This window comes from Calidris pugnax, unplaced genomic scaffold, assembly GCF_001431845.1.
Source record: "Calidris pugnax isolate Ruff unplaced genomic scaffold, ASM143184v1 scaffold39, whole genome shotgun sequence".
NCBI lineage: Eukaryota > Metazoa > Chordata > Aves > Charadriiformes > Scolopacidae > Calidris > Calidris pugnax.
The window spans coordinates 4594589-4611846 of NW_015090828.1; the positions used below are offsets into that span (position 1 = coordinate 4594589).

At 37.1% G+C, this 17258-nt stretch overlaps 1 protein-coding gene across 1 annotated transcript in view; it reads left to right on the plus strand.

Moving 5' to 3' along the window:
• The window catches only part of BICC1 (BicC family RNA binding protein 1), a 111257-nt gene that overhangs the window by 40293 nt on the left and 53706 nt on the right, over positions 1-17258 (plus strand). Inside the window, exon 3 of the mRNA XM_014940578.1 lies at positions 14848-14917. Within this exon, the coding sequence (XP_014796064.1) occupies positions 14848-14917 (70 nt within the window). The remainder of the gene's footprint in view (positions 1-14847; positions 14918-17258) is intronic.

Sequence of the window (17258 nt, forward strand, 5' to 3'; positions counted from 1 at the left end):
GGAGATAAATGTATTTTTGGTAGTGTTCCTTTAAAGAAATCTGAATACTTTACCTTACTTTATTCTAATATTTCTGAGTTTTAGTATTGCTTCAAAGGGGGGAAACCTAACATAGTCTAGTGTGGATTTTTCAAAACCACTGGGAGCTGCTAATAATTTAGCAAGAAATAAGTCAATAATGGGATAGTTTTCTCTCTAGAGCTCTCCGATCTGCAGTTCAATGACAGGTAATCTTAAATAAACATGGATTGGTTTGCTGTTGTGTTATATACTACTTATGTAAAAGATCCTTGTGGACCTTTTTTTGTATATTATTGTTCTAATTTATTCCATGAGAGTAATACTTAATATGAAGTTATTACTTGTTCTTGATCCAAAGCCCGTGTTCAGTTGATGGTGGAATTTTTCCATTGAGTTCCATAACATCTGGTTCACGCCTCGTAGGCAAGCAAGGCCCTTCCCAGACAAAGCCAGGACACTGTTCCAAGGAACATATAATTTATGTAGCACTATAGATATGCATGGCACTCTTATATAAAATGTAAGAAGGTGGTGGGGTTCTACCCTGAAGAGCTCATAATCCAAAACAGATGAGGGCCAGCCGTGTGGACAGAGGGGAATTTAATGCATCATTTCTCTTTGCTTTTAGTTCTTCCCTCATCAAGTTTTTGGGTTTGGATTTGTTTTTGTTTTTTTCTTAAACACTTGGAAACCCTGGTGCTGATTATAATCTTTCATTCTGAAATTTCTCGGGGCAAGAGTGTACTTCTGGCCTTATCACAGGACTGTCAACAGTATGGTGGGTGATAGGTGAAGGCCATGGTTTTAGTGGAAGTTGGATGGAGTTCTTGGGCTAATGTGGGACTGCACATGCAGGAGGTAGTGGCTGGAAATGATGCACACGTGGTCAAGCCCAAGTGCTTGACTGTAGGTCAGATGTAAGCTGCTCATTTCAACATAATTCAGTGTGTATGTGTGTTAATCATGGGCTTTTGGAGTATTTCTGAAGGGGCCCCTGAGCACCTCCGTTCCAGGCTTTCAAGAGTTCCTTTGCAGAATTTGGTTTTGTGGAAACAACAATATCCTACCAGCCAGCTGTAACTTGTGGCTTTTATTGTTTCTGAATGTTTGAGATTGTTTAGGTTTTGCGTGGTGGGTTCGTTTATATATTTTGTTTTTAATCAAAGAGAAATGATGTTTGTAGGAATATATTCATTTGCACAGTTGCAGATACTCAGATAACACTGGATCTAGGCAAAATGTGTGTTTAAATGCTCGTGCTTCTCTTGACTACAGACTCGGTTATTCCCTGAAGGGGATGCACTCATGCTTGTGGAAGTGTGAAGATGCAATTGGGCAAATGTTGCATGTGTGTACCAACATCTCTTCTGTAATGACTTGGAGTTTAGGAGTGTAAACAAAGACTAGGCTTTTCTTTTTTCATTTTCTTTCCTGTCCTTACATGTAACGTGTTTTATCTGTAGCTTCTAATTTCATTAAATGAGTAGGTCCTTAAAAGAGGCCATTTTTGAAGCAATATTTGGTGAAACCATCCCTTAAAACAAGTTGTTTTTCCAGTTTAAGATAATGGACGTAGTAGGAGTAACAGATGTTAAAAAAAAAAGGCAATTATGTGAAAAATGGGTATATCTACTTGCATCTTTAATCACCTTTCTGTTCAATTCCTCTTCTGTATGCAGCAGTTATTAATGCATCCACATTACCTTTTATTTGTTTGGGAGGCTGTGGCAGCAAAAACGGTAAGGAAGCTGCCCCCATCCCTCTTTGTTTATCCAAGACACTGAAAGAGCTTGTTTTGCAACCTCCTCTATTTTCACTTGTATCTTTGAAAAATGTTTATTATTACTCATCTGGAGCAAACCTTGTAACTTTTGTAAAACTGTTATGTGTGAATGTATTGATACAGTGCTCATGTATCATGAATGTTTTTCTAAGTATAGATAGTATATACTGATACAAACAAATGTAACTTTAAAGAGTTATATTTTTTGTTTGTGTGTGTGTCTTGCATAGTTCAGGCTGAAAGTTGGTCCGTCTTAATTTTTGATCTCTGAACATGAAACCTGTAGGTAGAGCTTCAAATGTGAATGGCGTAGGGCATTTTAGGCATAAAAAAATATTAATCATTTACCTGTGACTAAGATGTCTCAGGCTTTTTATTATCCATGTTCAGTAACTTCTGAAAGGCTTTCTATGTGTCTTCATCCATGACTTCTCTTGAACTGCCTGTTTGTAATTATAGTCTCCCTAAGGCTATACTCCCATTTCTGATGGCAACCAGTCAGCTATCAGTTTCTTCCAGTGCTATTTACCTTGCTAGTGAGACACCGTGAGTTCATGGTTATTTACACGTTATCGCGGGGTTTGTCTCTATTTCAACCACAGGAGCAGTTCTGAACTGCAGAAACTGGTTCCCCACCTTGCGCTTTTTCTGGGTAGAAATCAGTACCTGTATTAGCATTAAAGTAACCTCTTAATGTAGAGTTTGGCTCATAGCATGTGACAAGGATATATCGAGGCCATACGTTTCCAGAATGTGCTTGAAATGCTGGGCTGTGGTGGGAACGCCGGCATGCGCTTCTCATTTACATCCAGCTTCCTCTCTTTTAGCTTCCCAGAAGAGGAAGCAACTGCTCGGGGAGGGTGGTATGGATTAGGGAGTTGAAAGAATGTCAGTGGCAGTCAACATTTGCAGGAAATCTTGAGATTGAGAGGTCTGTCTCCTTTTGGCAAAACCCCACCCAGTGGAAAGAAGGAGACTGTTTAGGTTGGATTGGTTTCTCTAAAAAGGTAAATCAAGTATGCTTACTTAACTTTTTGCTTAGTGCAGGCAGAGCTAAGTGGTGGGAAGGCTTCATTCTTGTGGAAAACTGCATTCGTCACGTCTCTAGTACAGCAATCATTCTATTAAGGGAATGGAGAAGTTACAAGGGGTTGCTTTTGTTTTTCTTACTTGATGTAATTGTTGAAATGCCCACTGCAGGTAGAATTTTTAAAACGGTGACTATGCTTACTGAGTTGGTTGTGAATTCCCTTGACCAGAAACAGTGGGGATGGGAGTCCCGTAGTATTTTCCAGATTGACTGTCTACATTACTGCTTGGAGCTCAGTCTGAGTGTTAGTTGATGATTAAATCCTATTTAATGTCACCTTGTTGCTATACCTAACACTTTGTGCAAGGTCTCTTGCACTGTAAAGCAACAGGGAAAGAGCAATTTGTCACCACAGTCTTGATTGAGATGCTTTAATTCTTTTCACTCTGAAAGTTAAATCCTCTTAAAACAGAGGAGGGGGTTTGGTTCTCAGAAACGCTTTTTCTCTCTGGGGAAAAGAAAGAGGAGGTGAGTATGAGAGATACTAATAATATACACTGGGTTTGTGATTTGTAGGGAGGAGACTTGCTGCTTCTGCTTTTGGAGAGAAGAGTTGGCTGCATATTGGTGTTTCTAATGATGTGTTGTGGGGGCTTCATGGTTAAATAATATTTTTTTCTTAGATAAATTTCCCTTTTTTCTATTACTTCTGTAGAATTCATTAGTGCTGTACCCACAGATACATTTATGGCTTATGTTTTTGCATTCTTAGATAATACCTTTACATTTTTTACTATACTTAGATTTATTTTAAATGAATGACTGAATTCCCTGTGAGTCCAGTAAAGGAAGGACTTGAATGTTTCTCTGTATGTAAAGGCATTTGATCAATAGACTTTTCTTCTTGTTTAACATTGTACTTAATTTACAAATACAGTAAATAAAGTGCTGTAAATGTTGTTATTGTTGCAGAAGTTAGTGCAGTGTTTGGATGCAGCAACAATGCTGCAGTGAGTGCTTAAACAAGACCCTTGTTTTAAGAATGATCTTCCTAGTTCATTTCAGGTGAGGTGAAGGTTGGAAACAGATGCAGCGTGCGTGTTGGATGCACGCATGTGTGCTCTTTGCTTCTAAGCTAAAAATGCCTTCATGGAAAAGGAAACAATATAAATTCCAAAGCCATATCCACATAGGTACATTTCCCCAGTTCTCTCTTTACTGATTTAGAGCTTTTATTTATAGCCTCAACGTTTGGGTTGTAAAGGTGATGTTGCTTATGCTGCTGCCTTTATTACTGTTACATATCTCTTCATCAGCTTTTTGGAGTATTATCACCTGATATCCATTGATCAAAACTACAAATAAATGACTGTTACCTATGATGACAATCTTAACACCTAATTTTAGTTTCAGTACCTCTTCATCCTGCACATGCTTGCCTTAATTCTTGATAAAGTCATTAGGAATGGCTGTGAATATCTAACTTGTTTAGAGTTAATCTGGGCTAGAATATAGTCCTTGACAACAAACAGCCCACTTGCTTCTTTGTGGAAGTCTCAAAGTCTGTCCATGCAGACCACAAAATTATTGGTCATGAGAAGTTGAGGAAAGCACATTGGTATTTTGCTTAGTTTGACATGAAGCTATGTAGAAGTATGCGAATGAGCTATAAAAAGGAAACAGAAGGAAAATAGTCCTGTTTCCCAATCTAGATGAGTTGAAAAACTCAGAGATGCTTTATTTCGGATAAGGTTATGTTGATGTTTAATAAAGTTGACTTAAAATAAAAATCAATTTAACAAAGATGGACAAATTAGTATGTGAAGATCAAATTCCTGTGGTATTGAAACAAATTACTTTCAGTGGAAGCATGAAAAAACATATATGGCAGTATTGAACCTTATCCATACAGGTTATCTCATATGATTGTCTTTATGTTAATTTACATATTACCCTTTTCAAGACAGGTAAAGTTAGGGGAGATGGACTAGCCAAGTAGTCACATACAGATATGTTTCTAAAAATGTGTTTGGATTGCTGACAGTTGGAGTATAAAATAGAAAAATCAGGGATCCCCAGCCTACAAGAGACACATGGTCTTATGTCCTTGCACTTGGGAAGGCACTTTTTTCATGCTGTTCCTTCCCATATAGACACTTGCACAACTGGGGCTGGATCCTTGTCCTCCCTATGTGTAGTTTCATGTATTTTTAACTGCTTTACAATTACATGTAAACTACAAATACTAGCATTCTAAATTAAGAATAAAAATACTTTCTGTTTTATAGTTTTAATTCTCACTGTGCTGCCACTCCTCATAGGAGATGGATTTTCTGCCACGCAGGAGCACAAGCTGCAAACTCCAGATGGTGTTTTAGTGGGGAACGTGTGGGTGCCCGGGGGCATCTGGTGCTGCTCCTGCTCAGAAACAGCCCCTCACCCTTACCTGCAGAAAGCAGCATTAATAAATATCGTGGAGTCAGGTGCACTGCACTAAACAATGAATTCTAGTTTTGAATTTCATATTTAAACCACCTTAGGAGAAAACTAAACCACCACAACAGAGCTTGGGATAGGAATCCTTTGCTATACCCCAAATGTAGGCCAGACTTGCAAAAGAGCCATGTAGTTGCACTGAGCTTTGGGCAAAGTTTTGTCATCTCCTCTTCTTTAACTTCTTGCATGCCCTGTGTTTCCTCACCAAACCCATCCTTGATGATGAACCATTGATGTGTTCAGGCTCTGGCATCTGAGGCACTTACTCTGGCCTCACCAGTTTTAGAGGCTGAATTCACACTGTCAGTTCCTGAGTAACTTTACACAATGCCTTTTTGTGTCTTGTTCTTCCCCTGCTTTCTCCTCCCCTCAACCCCCAAAAAACAACAAACCATTAAATATGATACTCCTTCTGGTTCCAGCTACACCCAATGCTCTGTTCTTGCTGCCAAAATTCATGTTCAGGGATTAGTCATCCTCTCAGATACTGCTGCTTCACCACTTCGCCATTAGAAGAAAAAACAAGTATCAGCTCATGTAGTGTTTTACTTGTGTACTGTGACTTCTCAGCTCAGGTCTTTTCCTACTTATATCAAAATATCTTTTTTTTTAAATTTTATTTTCATGCAAATGATATTCCATGTTTCAAATAAAGTATAAGAGTAATCTTGTTTATACTGTTGAAATGCATACGTGCTGAGGGAGCCACACTGCTCTAACTTTATTGCAAGTTCTTTGCAAGCAGAAGATGCAAGGTGAACATCTTATGTCTGTGAAACAAAATAGACAAAGACCAGCAAGATTTGTGTATGTTTGTTACTAGACATCCTGAGGTCTGATTTTAAAATTGTCACGTGTCACAATTTGGTTAATACTGAATTAGATTGTACATGTAATGGTTTCATCTTCTAAAATGAAAAGCTCATTTGGATGTTAAAAAAAATGTTAAAGAAGGAAATCTGCAATAGTGAATACTGGCTTTTTTTTGTGAGAGTTAGTAAATGGAATAGCTAATCCCTTTGCCCTGGTACTCTCACCTTGATAATTAAAAGCAGATTTTTGTATCAAAACTGTGACTATACTTATGTTGTTATGACCACAACTTATTTTGTCTGTGTCTATCTTCTTAAAAAGAAAAATGTTATGTTGTCAAAATTAAAATCGCTCATCAACTGGAATTTCAAACTTTTAAATATTCTGTGCAGAGCCCCAGTTTTCCTTATGGTTCTTAAGGCTGCAGTCGGAGTGCAAGCTTATGCTTTTCATGTTAAGTTTGATTTATAAATACTTGTTGAGGTGCCTGTTCACTTCTCCTGGCTTTGAGTTGAAGCAGTTGGAGCTCTTGTTTTATGAAAACTAGATGTTGTAGCAGAAAATGTTGGTATCAAATGCAGCTTTTGTGCATTTGTAAATGATCGTGGGTAAGGACATATCTCTGTCTTAAAACAAGTATTTGTGTTTACTAACAAGCCATTTTACAGATGTTGCGGAGATTAAGACAGTACTACCTGTCAGTTTTATAATGACCAATTTCACTACTTGTTTAAGATTGTTCTAGGTGTAAAGGAAAATTAACAGGCACAAAATGAAGATTATATTTGTTTTGTGGTAAGATAAATGTGATCAGAGCACTCTATCTCTCGTAGTATTTTCAGTTACCTACTGAGTTAATTTTTTATTCTGAAAAATATTTTAGGTGGGTGGTAATTGGAAAATCAAATGCTTACGAATCTGTATCAGATGATGGATGACAGTGAAGTTCTGTCATGTTTTGGTTTCCTCTTGTAAGAAATCTGGCTTTGGAGTGGTTTTGCTGCTTAAAAAAAGTAAATCTGTCTTGTTATAGCCTTTAACACTCACTTTATCATTCAAAACCATACTTACAAAGCTTTTGCTGTTATTTCATCTTAAGATTATTCAACCATAATTGTGATTTAATCTCACAGTTTAAGTATTTTCCATTTTATCATTTAAACAGTGTACTCTCTGTAAATAATTAAGCAATTAAAATGTACCTGTAGAAGAGCAAAAATATATGTGGTAGGTTTCAGGAGTCAGTTGTGCTGGGTGAGGCTGGGGTGGATGTTGATGGCAGGAATCTATCTTTCTACCTGCAGAGCTTAGTAGAATATCAGTGTGATGCTTGGCTTGCTTTCTGCACCCACAACAGCAAATGCTTGACTGTTTTGAATCTGCAAAAAGAGTGTTATTTTTTATGATAGTAAAAGTATCTTCTTCACATTTATGGGGAAACATATTTGTCAAGTTCTGAAAGGCCATTACCATGGTACTACTTTTTCTTTAACTATTGATATTCCTGGATTTCATTTCTTTCTCTGCTGCCTTGTAGAGTAACTTTCATCTTTGCTTTCCGTAAAATTGATGGAACAATCTTTCTTGAGAATCAGAGGAAAAATGGTTCTTAGAAAACAGTCCCATTAAGAATGGGGATGTATGCAGTGATGTAAAAAAACAACCAGTAACCTTTCCTTCAGCAGCTCTGTATGAAATATTTCTTGAGTATGATTAATCCTCCAGAAACTTATCAATCGATGGTAATACATAAGGAATTGCTGTTTTATTTAACCTGATGGAGATTCAACTTCAAAGCAAGATTCCCAAACATCTGCTTATAGAATTTCTGTTATCATGACCTTTATGTAAATAATACTTTTTCTAATCCTCTCTGTCCTTCCCTGTCCTCCTCCTACACTTCACATGGGATTTTTTCCTCTGCAACCATTTTAAACTGTACACGTTTACACTAGGAAGAACTTGTTTCTTACTAATACATGTTGGGGGTTCCTTCTGGCTCCAAGCACTTTATAGTTCTTCTGTCAGTGGAGAAAAGGAAATTGATTGATGCTTTGTTAGAATGGAGGTTAGGGACCATCTTGAACAGATGCGATTGGCTCTGAAGTTCCAGATGGTCATGTTGCCAATAATAATTCTCTAGAGGTGTCCTTCGGCTTGCTGCTCCAGGATGTGCTTATGGAATATAAATCACCAGAGTCTATCCTGCATTTCCATTCCTTCCCCAATATTTCCTTGGTGGAGAACTTGATCTGTCATCTCTATCTTTTTTTTTTTTTTTGGATAGGGAGGGTTACTTGTGCAGCTCAGACATCTATATTCTGTCTCATATTTCAATGTGTTCTGTTCTTGTTCTAACTCACAGTAGTTTCCCCATTTTTCCCCGTTTTTCCCCATTTGCTTTTTCCCTTAGCATGTTACATTAACACTGCTAATTCAGAATATAATTTTGGCCATATCTTGTTTGAACACTTTGGGGTAACTTTTTTGTCTGCACATGGAGGCAGTTTCTGAGTAAAAACCAAGACCTGGAGGGATATAATTATTTTTCCTGATAGTGTCTATTTTTGCTTTGTCACTTAACCTGATGAGAAAGACCTGTCCTCAGTATGCCAGAAGGAACTGGATCACTTTTTGAAGGGTTAATTAAGTTTAAGCTCTGCTTCTCATGTGCCTCTGTTTTATTTGCATCAGAGACAATACTGATTTTTATTTTCATTGATATTGTTACATGTAGTTATTGAGCTTAATTCTCTTTTGTGTAATTTACCTAACTGGTCTGCTCCAGCCATTTCTAGTTAACTCTAGGAAGAAGTAACTTTTCCTCCAGTCTTGAGAATGCTAGAGGTAGTTCCCCTTGTTAGGGAAAAGAATTTTTGAAGTCTATTTCTTGGTGCCAAAATAAAGTGGAGGTTAGTTGCTTGCATTATCTCCACTTTGAAATTTTAGGTCCTTGCTTACAGTGTATTTCAATGGATTTTATTGGAGTGTTGTGGGGTTTTTAAGCTAAGATACTTCATGCAGGGTGTTCAGCTTTGAGTGTTTGTCACCAGATGCTCAGACAGGATTTGCAGTCTGCTCACAACAAATGGAGCCTAGTCACTGAAATATTGCAAGTTGCAAAGAAGTTAGGTGCCCTCTGAGGATTTGCGTTGTTAGATAGTTGGCCGTATGGTACTGTTGCAGTATTTCATGTTAAAATGACTAGTGTCATTGATGATGTTGATCTAAACCTAGATGCTTCTGTTTAATTTCGATCTGTAGAGGAAAGCCTAGGAAAACTCGTTGAACACAAAAGCTTGGCTGTTCAAAGCATGACCTGGACAGATAAATAGAAATGCCAGTGAGCATACAGTTTCATTGCTTTCTAGGGTTTTTAATAGCATGAAAAATTCAAGGTATTTACAGAATCTAGCATTGTATATTTTTTTAAAAAAAGAAAATTTTCTTAAATACAGATTAAGATAACATATCTGTTCTAAAAATATAATCTAGATGTGTTTACAAGGTTTTTAACATCTATACTTATTCATTGCCTAAGCCCTCTATGTGTTAAAATGGAGTATCTATCTGCTGTTGTATTAAGCAAGCTTAAACTGAGGAAGCTAATTCCTCGTACTGAGAGAGCGTTTTTCCATTCATGAAAGAACAAACTGGGTTTGTGGCAGTTATGCTTGCAGTTATTAGAGTTACTTGTGTCACTTCAGTTGGAATGAGCTCATTAAACTGAAGTTGAGAAAACTAATTACTGGCTGATGCAGGTTCCTTTAGTACCCTTTTTTTTTCTCCTTTCATCATAAATAAGAACTGAGGCAAAAATGGGCAAGATACACAAATCCCAAAGGTGGGAAGATCAGAAATAGATAATTTCATAACAAAGCTAACTACACAGAATACTACTGTTATTTGGAGTTCTTGTTTTAAATGAAGAAAGGTCTGTTGGCTAGGTTGTTCTTTTTCATCTACTGCCTGTAAAATACTTCCTTTGAATTCTGAAATGCTCATGGGCTTTTGGGGCGTTTTGGTTGGTTGTTTTTTTGCATTCAGGACATTCCACTTTCCATCCAAAATCAGCTAAACAAAAATTACAACGTAAGGAAAAATAACTTCTCACTGTCTTAATGTAAAACTCCCCAAAGTGCTTAAACTATAAATTTTTCAAGCTGGAATACAAGGAAGCCAAAAGCTTTTCCTCCAGCTGCCTTACAGCTAGAGGGTTTTTTTCCTGAAGGCCTAATGATTTGTAACTAGAACCAGTTTTTTCAGGGTCAGGGCACAGTCTTATTTGTTTTCTTGGGATCTTCCAGTATCTTGTGTCATCTTCTGTATGTTCTCCACTGAGAATAGCTTACATATTTTTGGCTACGTAAACACCACAATTTCTCTTGGGGAAAGGAGATGTAGATAAATTATTTCTTAGAGTTTTCTGCATTTTGAGAAGCAGCAGATTAAGATGATTTACTATGTGATTAAATCTTGCTGCCAAACATGCCTGCTCCTTCTTTTGGTCAGTTGATGCCTCAAGGTGAGGAGAGCACTGATTAGTATAAACCCTATCCCTTATTTTATGTGATAAGAAAGAAAGTCTAAGCAGAGGTGCTGTTCTGCAGTCTAGATGATCATGAACTCTGATTTGCACATCCCCAGGCTGAATTTCCTCTAAAAGTTCTGTAACTAAAGAATTAATACAATTAAAATACATGTATATCTCTAAAGCACTTGTAAAGTGAGTTCCTCTGTTTTGTTCATTTGAGAGCAGTACTCCTGTTTTCAGGATATGTGGTGTAACACTGAGTTTTCACTAATAAAACTATTTCATTGCAGCATGCAGTTGAGGGTTTTATGGAATGATTCCAAATTTGTTTCAGGAAAAAAAAAATTAATCCTGGCACTTAAAACTGCCTGGGCTAGAATGGTAAAACAGAACTCAAAGTTAATGCAGCTGATCTACACTGTGTAGTTTTACTGTTGCACAGTTTCCAACATAATGTTTACCTTCAAGTTTAACAGCTACAGTGAAAACTCATTATCTTGTTTTCTAGAGCTTTGTGACACTTCAGCTGTTACAATAAATATGATACATAAATAATAAATACAATAAATAGTTTAAAAAGTAAGCAATATCCTTCCCTCTTGAAGGTTCCTATGTAAGCCCTATTTCTCAAAAATAAAACCAGAAGTACCTTTCTATTGCCAACCTTTTAAGGCAGTTAAAATTCTCAAATTGTTGTACAGACAAGATAATTTTTTTTCACGGGTGAAAAAACAAGTGCTGCAGCAAAAACTTAGTTTTTTTTCCTATATAAGATGTGGTTTTCAAAATGGTGGAAAAGATGTTTATTGCAATCAGTTTGGAATTTATGATAAAGTTTACTGCTTGGAGTTGAAAGCCAGCACATACTCTGAGCGTTTTTATACTTCAATACATGCACTTAATTTAAATGCATCCAGACATTTTTTTTTTCCCCTAACTGCCTAAGACATGAGATAAACTTTGTCTTTGTAAGGACCAAACTGAGTCTTCTTTTTGGTCTAATGTAGTAATTTTTAGCATTGCATTCTCCAAAGAGCTTAAGGGTATTAGGTGGCCAAATCTCAGTGGCTGGCAGTCAGACTTTTCTTCCTTTGAAGATCTCATATGCATCTTTCTCATGTGTCCCCAGAACGTGTGCATCTCTGAACTTGTGGGGCTTTCATTTTGTTTTGGTTAGCATAAGAAATGGGGAGGATTTAATTTCTTTGACACAAAGTCTCCAAACTTTGAGAAGGTAAAGAACCAATAGGATGTAGTACTTCTCTTGAATGACACTCATTCTCTTCTCTTGTGGTTCCTTTTATGTTGGATCTTCTTTAACTCAGTCCTGTACCTTTCTTTGTTTTAGTATCTTCCTTCTCCTTTCTGCTAATGCCTTCCTATTTTCTGCGTATTTCATTGCCTATTGCATAATTAAGAATAATCCTGGCCCAAAGTCCTCTATCAGACACAAGTGAATTGTTTGAAATAGCTTTTTTCACATCTGGATTGGAAAATCGTGAAAAGTATGTATATGTTGCTGATAGAATTTCACTCTCCTGGAAATGTCTTATTTCAGCTGTAACTTATTATCCAATAGTTGCTGAAACCAAAACTATAGTATAATGAAGTCTGGCTGACACTTTCAATTTTTCCATATGGTGTACTAATCTCAAAGTTGTTGTGGTGTCCCAGGGATTTGGATCTAGAAGATAAAATTAAGACTTTTTTAGAGAAGTCTGCCTTAGTTCTGAATTATACCATTATGGAAAACTTACTGGTATTGTAGATGTTTTCTTAATGCATTGATTCTCTTCTTGGAAGTGGCTTTGTTAATTATTTTGGAATTTGATTTTTTTATTATTATTGCTTATGCTTGTTGCAGATAACTGAAGTACTAAAATGTACTGCTCTTCTTAACCAGCACCTAGCTGCCCCCACCAATTTTGGCATGTTGACTTTTTTGGATAGTTTCTGCTTTTTGTGCATTACAACGTTCATTTGTATCAGCAATCAAAAGAGGGGAAAAATAAGTGTGGTTGTTTGTTTTTATAAGTCCTTCTATGGAAATTGAGTGAACATTCTTTATATAGGAGGAACCAGACCCTGAGAGTTGCCATTTGAAAAGCTCTCTCCTCTTCCTTTCCTACCTCTTTCCTACTTAGAGCAATCAAGTACTCTTTCAGCTCTTCTGGTCTAGAGGTTTCTTTCCTAGTTTACAGTCAATACTTGTTTACTGGTTTCCATTATATGTATTAAATAATCTCCTTACCACCACACCTTTTTGGCAAAAGCATTTACATAGACCCCCTAACTAAAATAGTATGATCCAGCAGATTAAGGAGAGTGGTTATTCCTCTCTGCTGAGGTACTCTGAGGCTACATGTAGAGTACTTTGTCCAGTTACATCCTGCTCAGCCCAAGAAAGATCCCAACAAGTGGGAAGGACTCCAGCTGATCAAGGGCCTGGAGCAGTTGATGTACACATAGAAGCTGAGAAGGTGGCTTCTTCAGCATGGAGAAGGGGAGGTAAAAGAGGGATCTAGTAGCAGCTTTCAGCTACCGTATGGGTGGTTAGAAGGTATGCTGAGTCAGGCTGCTCCTAAAGGTGCACAGGAAACACAGGCCAAAGGTTGAGCAAAGGGAAAATCAACCATACATGACAAAATTTCTCTGTAAAAATGGCAACACACTGGAATAAGTATGCAGAGAGGCTGTGGAATCTCCTTCCTTGGAAGTAATGAGAGCTCGATGGGCAAGGCCCTGATGGGGCCTTTGCTCAACTTTACCTGACTTTGCAGTTGTCCCTGTTGTGAGCGTAAACTTGGATTTAAATGACTTCCAGAGATATCTTTCCTCCAAACTTGTTCTGTGATTCTAGGACCCCTTCTAATTAACAGTAGTCAAGCGGAGCAAACTGATTGCTCTTAATCTCTTTTATAATGAGCTGAAATTTTCAAACAAGTGAGGACCCTTTTGCGTGTTGCTGTACAAAATCTTGTCTGTGTGTGAGCAAAACTAGACAATTTGCTTCAGGTGAAAATTCATCAGGGCCTTCTACAGTCAACATCTCTATTAAAAAATGCCTTGTCTGACGCAGCCCAACATGATATTTAGTAGATGTGTTTTCTTGGCATCCTACAACCATCTAGATGCATTTTCTTCACACCCTACAGCCACCTTGTCATGGACTAATATGGGCAGATTCTTATCATGATGATGAGATACTCTGATCTCTCAAATGTGATGAGAGGTATGATCTCATCATACTTAATGATTGGATCTTACTTATTGATATCACAATATTGATATCAATATTGATAAAGACAAGTCCTTTAATCTCAGTAGACATTTCAATTCATGTATATGAAGTCTTTGGTGTCATTCAGTTCCTTTTCCTGTATTGCAATTCAGTACTAGTGATACACTGTAACTCCGTGCTAGTATTAAAATTCAGTATAATATGCCTATGGCTAATGGATTTTTTTTAATTAAAAAAAAAAAAGGTGGCAACAGAACAAGAGTCTACATTGAACCAAATGACTACATGGTCTTTACAGTTAAAGCGTGCACATGTTTATAGGGATTTTCCCTGTTGGCTGGTTAGAGATTTACAGATCGGTTGCACATTGCGTTTTAATAAATGCTGTCAAATATCTACTCTGAACTGCTAAACCAAGAAGTAAAATTTTTAAAATCTGGATAGGCTTACAATGAAAGGTTGCTTTCAGGTAAAGGTGAAGCAAAAAAATCCCAACCTGTGAAGGCGAACAATGTATCTTCATTTATGGAGACTCAAATGGGCTTAATTAAAGTTTGGTTGACTTTACTTAGAAACCATTCTAAGGTAACTGAAAAAGTATGTTTACTGAATTGGAAAGCTTTGATATTCCCTCTGAGATGGACCTAGAGCATGCTGTAGCTTGTAGTGGTCATTTGAACTTCATGGAGACTGAGCTTCTCAGTTCGGTCTTTGGATTTCTTTGGAATGATCAGAACTTATTCCACCTATCACCAGACAAAAGTTCTTCTCAAGAAAACCAGAAAAGTTGTTAATGACTTGTGCTGTTTACAAGTAATAGTAGTCAACAGATTTAAAAATGGTAAAAATAATGTTTCCCATAAATGTACTTTTGGCTTTGTAGGAGAACAATAAAGAGTTAATTTCTCTTAAATGTTTTTTTTTAACAGATTATGGAAGAAACAAATACACAGATCGCTTGGCCATCAAAGCTGAAGATAGGAGCAAAATCGAAAAAAGGTATTTTGTTTTGTTATTTTTATGGGGAGGGATTAGTTTTTAGAGTAGTAAAACCATAGAATAAACAATTCTGTCTTTGGAGTCATCTTATCAATACTGGACTTTCAGTCTACTAATTTTATTAGAATTTCTTGGTGTAGTTACCTCAGCTTTATGTAAGTATTTGATGCACAAACCCATTTTAAGTAGCTTGCAATTTTGCAAGTGCTTTACTATCAACATGATTGTATTTACCATCTTTTGCATGTGTGGTTTCTTCTGTATAACTGCATCTAATCTGAATAGTTTCTTTATTTTAAAGCTGCCAAAGCCAGTTAGTTTTTCTGGTAACATTGTAGATTAGTGGGTCTTCTGTGGGGTTTTTTTGTTTGTTTTCATAGAGTGCAAAGATGTGTGTTGGTCAAGCCCAGTTAGAACAATATATACTCATTGTGTCCCTGACAGAGACAGTCTGTGTGCTTTTTTGGTTTCCTTAAGAAACCTAAGTAGAGCTGTTTCTTAGGAATGGCCAGTATTACGTGTTTTAAATTATGGTTCTTCTGGAAGCACAGACTAGTAATGTCAACTAAGTATACTATCTGGAACATCTTTCTTATTTATTTTTTTTTTAAATAAGCCTTTTACTTCTGTTCTTAAAGAATCATAGCTGTGACTGAATGAAAGTGATAGTTAATTTTTCTTCTGCAGGGAAAATGAAATTGGGAGCAATTTTTACCATTGCATATATTTCTGTTCAGGCTGATGCATATTAGAACCAAGAAAGTAGAGTTCAAATAATTTCTCTGTACATCATATTTCAAATGTGTAGGTGGAGATGTGGGCTAACAACCTTTGTAAATGAAGAAGGCTTTATGGGAAGAAAAATAATCTCTTTAGAAAGGTGCAGGAATAATAACATTTTTATGGTGTAAAGTGAGATTTGGTCTCTGAGGTACTTTCCCACATGGTACTGAAGTACAAATTGATTTAAATTTTTTTTTTTACCCACTTGCATGGAAAAAGTCTCACTTGAGAGAGGAAAAACGGGGAAAGAATTCAGCCTGGAAAAAATTTTGGTGTCATATGTATATATTCATATGTGGAGCTAGTGTTTATAGTAATGTGAAAGTGACAGTCTGCAAACCTGTGCTCTGCCCGTGCTGTTCTGCATCCGCTCTGCCTGAGGTGCTGTGACTTGATACACAGCTAAAGCTCCTCTGGAAACTGAGGCAGAAGAGTTTGATTGTCTTTTGAGGGGAGAAAAGAAGAAACAAGGCAATACCTGTTCTTGTTTTCTTTGAAATCTAAATGAGCCAAGTTCTGAAGATGAAAACCATGAATGAAAGGCCATGAAAAGAGGGATAAGAGGTGACTGGCTGGAATTCTGGATTGGTACTTAGAGATGCAGCTTTATATGTAGATTAATTTAACCTCTTTATTAGTGATCTCAAAGAGAAAATAACGCCAGGTTTGTGGTGAAGCTCTATCAGTATATGGAATGAATTTCAATACCGAGGGAAATAAAAGAGCTAAAAGTTATAAGCTGATAATAAAACTAAAAATTGAGGGGAGGGAATGCATAATACATCTGGGCATACTGAGTGCAGCTGCAGTGGGAATGATTATCCTGGAAATTCTTTATGCCAAAAGAAACTTTAGATAGTGATGGGCTGCAAACTAGGCATTTTAGCAATATGCTGTAGTATTAAAAAATGTTTTAAATACCTGTGGACTGCAGGGTGGCTCTAGAGTTAAGACTTGTCATCTGGCTAGCTTTGTTCTGGGAAGTTGTGTGTCTATGTACACCTAAGATATATTACAGTGATGTGACTTACAGTGTGTGTGCTCAGAACTCCTTAACCTAGAGGTTCCTATTTCTTCTGAAATAAACTGTAGTTTATATATTCTGTTTACACTTTATATCCATCGTTTGTGATTCTGTAACTTTCCATTTGCAGCTACAACAGCTGTTTATATAGGGAAAATATTCTAAGTGTTTAATATACTCTAGCTTCACTTAATGACACTTTGTGATTGAGAGGAGAGCTTGCACCAAATAACTGGCTGGCTCTTTGGGGACTTCTTGAAGTCAGAACATGCTATCTTTCCTTGTCTCCTTGGCTGGGAACCCAGTGCCTGATAAGCAGTCACTCAGTGCGGGAGAAGCAGTTACAGATGGGCAGTGTTGTACCCCAGCCATACACTGTACCCTGTCATCATCAAGTGATACCAGAGTTCTCACATCATTTTCCCATACAATTTGCCTGCAGTTTCAGTAGCTTCGCATTCTGTGGGTGTGTGTTGGGGCCTCTGGTCATTCACAGCTTTCCTCCCGAAATATGGGGGGGGGGGGGGGGGAAAA